The sequence below is a fragment of the Phaethon lepturus genome, unplaced genomic scaffold (assembly GCF_000687285.1).
Source record: "Phaethon lepturus isolate BGI_N335 unplaced genomic scaffold, ASM68728v1 scaffold13824, whole genome shotgun sequence".
Classification (NCBI taxonomy): domain Eukaryota; kingdom Metazoa; phylum Chordata; class Aves; order Phaethontiformes; family Phaethontidae; genus Phaethon; species Phaethon lepturus.
Window position 1 is genome coordinate 20,914 of NW_010537078.1, and position 4,240 is coordinate 25,153.

General features: G+C 52.3%; 1 protein-coding gene across 1 annotated transcript; it reads right to left on the reverse strand.

Moving 5' to 3' along the window:
- Positions 1-556: 556 nt before the first annotated feature.
- GOT1 (glutamic-oxaloacetic transaminase 1, soluble) lies at positions 557-4,237 on the reverse strand (the record flags this gene model as incomplete). Its single annotated transcript, XM_010286373.1, has 8 exons — positions 557-1,240; positions 1,525-1,667; positions 1,797-1,962; positions 2,098-2,248; positions 2,803-2,907; positions 3,101-3,213; positions 3,406-3,529; positions 4,082-4,237. Coding segments are annotated over 8 exons (1,098 nt in total), but the record flags the coding sequence as incomplete, so codon positions are not given.
- Positions 4,238-4,240: the final 3 nt, after the last annotated feature.

The window sequence follows — 4,240 nt, forward strand, 5'->3', positions numbered from 1 at the left end:
CTATGAGCTCACAAATAGATCTGCAAACAGTGACTACAGAGAGCAGCAGCAGATGGTCCCAGCTCTTTTTCAGTGCCAGAAGCACAGGCTGTTGCTGGCAGGCCCTGCTGAAGCCAGGGGGAGTAGGTTGTGGTTCACTAGGGGCCTGCTGAGAAGGAGGAACAGGAAAGATCCACTTCGTGTCACATTAGCAGCCAAGGAGAGGTTGCCAGATGGATGGGCAACACACAACCATCCAGGAAGCAAGCTCATACAGATGGACAGGACGGGCTGGACAGCACAGGGCCGGGGCGCAGAACGAGGAACACAGGATGGACATGGGAGAAATTGCTCAACTTTGTGTAGAGTCACAGGGAGCTCTCAAACTACACTCTCCCACTAGGACTGTGCCCCATTAGTAGCAACCGTGATCATCAGAGATGCAACACACCACGAGGGAGAAAGGAAAAGCCTTGAAACAAACTAAGACACAGTGGACAAACCATGAAGTGGAGGCTTCAGCCTGGGAAGAGGCTAGCACAGCCTGATGGCACGACATTATACAAGGCAGAGGTAATGTTCAGAGATGGAGGTTTAATTTTCTGTCAGCAACACAAAGAAGCAATTATCAACAATTACAAATGTTTGCTCACATAAGGCTCAGAACCAGGTGAGGGAAAGCTAGCAACAGCTTCACCCCTCCCCAAAATACTACTGAGTGACATTAGTTCACAAGCCATATGAGATCCTAACTGACTGGGCTGTTACCCCACAGCACATTGCACTGGCACTGGACTTCGCCTCACTCAAACTGATCAGTTACATGGAGTAGATTTGGATGTGCTAAAGATGCAGCTCTAAGTGCCGGAAGACCAGGCTGCTGTCAGTCTGACAAGAGCCAAGGTGGCTCATGCTGCCCCCACCCTCCTGGGGGCACTGGCTCACCACATTGCAAGGGCTATTTCAAAAAGGTCAAAAGATGATTATCCCTGATTGAGCTACTGCTCCCATCTTTATTAAACCCCAAGAGGTGTGGAACAAGGCAAGCCACGAGCAGGGAAAGACATGGACTACACACTACAGCTTTGGTGACTTCATGTAAGTTTGGTTGTTCATGTGCTTCATTGGATTTTTGTGACGGCTTCATGGATGGACTTGGCCACATAGTCCAGGTTCTTGGTAGTCAGGCCGCACATGTTGATGCGCCCACTAGCCATCAGGTAGATGTGTTTTTCCTTGATCATGTACTCCACCTGCTTAGCTGGGGAAATAATTGGACATCGGTCAGAGCAGTGATCCCACAGCTCAGAAAAGCCCAACGAACCATTCAGGGCTGCTTTAATCTTTCACAACAAGCACAAGAACTTCCAGCACTGGCCATTAAAACACTGCCTGATGCTTCATCCCTGCCTAGCCACAGAGGCAGCGATACCAGGACTCCAGTGAGATCCCCAAGAGATTCCTGCCTGGACTGCTTCAGCCTATTCACCCCCAGCAAAACTGTCCTCACCCAATCCTCCCTTCACCAGGCCACTTGGTACTTACGGTTCAACCCTGTGAAGCTAAACATGCCGATCTGCTCTGTGATGTGGTTCCAGGTGCCTGGGGTCCCAAGGGACTCCAGGCGAGACCGGAGCTCTGACCGCATGAGCAAGACCCGATCTGCCATTGTCTTCACATTGTCCTTCCTGCAGCAGGTAGGAAGCAGAGTGTAAGGACAGGCACCTGTGTGGTTTGGAGCCATCTGGCCAAGTGTGACACTCAAGGAGACTGCTTCCCCCCCTTTTCCCTCTCCCACCAGCCCTGCTGACACGTACCACTCAGCAAAAAGTTGGGGGGAAGAAAGTGTAGTTGCCACAATGCGTGCTCCCTGGGAGGGAGGGTTGGACCAAGTGGTGCGCACAATCTTCTCCATCTGGGAAAGCACACGCTGCACGTTGTCTGCATCCTTCCCCACCACAGTCAGGTTCCCCACACGTTCATCTGTGGACAAGCCAAGAGATGTGAGCCACTGGTCCCACACATCACGGCAAAGCAGAAGTCTCCCCACCCCCCAGCATGCCAGCCCCATCTGTCTGGGTATGATGCTACTGGGCCAGCTTACTGCCAGACACTCACTGTAGAGCCCAAAGTTCTTGGAAAACGACTGTGCACAGAAGAGCTCAAAGCCCTCGGAGACAAAGTATCGCACAGCCCAGGCATCCTTGTCCAGGCTGCCAGAGGCAAAACCTTGGTACGCCGAGTCGAAGAACGGAAACAGGAACCGGCGCTGCAAGGAGGAACAGTGTTAGAGGGAACCTCCTTCCCCATAACCTTCACTTTACCCCCCGCTGTCCCCATAGGAGGGAAACAATGACCATTGAGCTTCCAGGTGAATACAAAGGAAACATGGTCTGGCAACACCAGACTGGGATATTTTCTGTCCACTGGGGTAAAGGAATAGGAAGACTGAAGTGGTCAAGGATAAATGCAAGAAAAAACTGCATTTGAGGACATAGGTACAAGAGATGCACCACTTTGTATCCTACTATCCAGCACCCGTGAAAAGCAGGTGCCTGTGGAAAATCTTTCCAGCATAAGAAACCATACTGCAGCCCATGACACAGCGTTTGAAAGCAAGAACTTGGAGGCATGAGCAGAACTGGGATGTTTCTATCCTCTGAGCACAGACTACCAGCATCCTGTCAGCCTCTCCCCTCAACACCTGCCCTGTGGGACTCTTCCAGCTCCTGCCACATCTCATGTCATTCCCTACAGCCCACTTTGGATGCACGATAGCTCTGGCTGGCTCAAGAGCTATCTGTCCCCAGCAGCACCCCATACCTTCATAACAGCAGCAATCTGCTTCCACTGGTCAGGAGTAGGGTCCGTGCCTGTTGGGTTGTGTGCACAGGCATGGAGGATGAAAATGGAGAACTCTGGGGCTTTCTGAGGAGAGAGCAGGTCTTGGTCACACACACAGGCGAGACTGGGCACCCACAGTAGAGGGAGAGGTCCTGAGCTGCTGTGGGCACTGTCAGTCTCTTGCAGAGATCCACATCCAAGCACAGCACACAACAGCCCATCCAGCTGCTGACAGCACAGCACCAAGCTCAACCCATCCCATGCCAGTTTTACTCACCTCCATGTCATCCAGCAGCCCCTGGAGATCCAGACCCCTCTTAGCAGCGTCCCAGTAGTGGTAGGTTCTAATATCTTTAAAACCAGCATCCACAAACACGGAGTTGTGGTTCTCTGATGAAAGAAATCACATTTCAAAAGGCAGGCCCCACCTCCAGCAAGCCACCTTCTCCAGTCCCAGTATCTCCCTTTACCCAGATAAGGAAGGCCCCTCTCTCACTGATCAGGCCCCTGCTGTTCTTCCCTCACCCGCTGACCCACAGGGCTCCCTGCAAGGAGGCAGAAGCACGGACAACAAACACTCACCCCAGGACGGAGCAGAGATGTAGACTGGGGTTGCCGTATTGTTGTTTCCATTATACCACCGCCTCAGAAACTCCGCGCCAATACGCAGAGCGCCTGTCCCGCCCAAGGACTGAACGCTTCCAATCTGCAACAGAGAGAGTTGCCAGCAGGGTCCACCTGGGTCAACCCAACTGTCAGTGCACAGAGAAGAGAGACACTTGCAAGAGCAAGACAGGATCCCAGACATGCTCCTTGGGGTCACCCCAGCCAGGACACCATCCCTTTCCAGTGGTCTTCAGCACTCAGGCCCGTCCTGACACTGTCTACAGTTATAAATAGACTCCAGTTATCCATGTTACTTTTTGGCACAGAGCAGATTCCCAGCTAGTAGCTTATTTAAGGAAAGGTGGTCTATTATCTGACTTAGTTTCCCATAGGGCAACCGTTAAAAAATGAAGGAAAAAACAAATTCCAGTCACAGCCCATGTTTGGTCTTTACAAAAAACTAGGACTACTTGCACAAACAGCTTCAAGCACACCAGTTCATCAAGTAAGCTACAACCAGTAAAGACCATGTCAGAGAAATGCAGTTACTCCACATATCTGTGCTCTTCTGCATGGTCTGCTGCTGAGACGCCCTGGGGATCCCAGCAGCTCTTCCAGCAAGGAGTGGTCTCGCTCCCTGTCCACCACCTACCCGCTTCTCCTTGATGGCGGGGCTGTCATCACCCAGGGCGATCCGGGAGGCATTGGCCCGGAATTCGGGCAGGCCCAGGATGGGCAGGTACTCGTGGTTCAGGCTGTTGTCGTTGGCAATCATCTGCTCCACCTTCTTCACCACCGGCAGGACCCATGG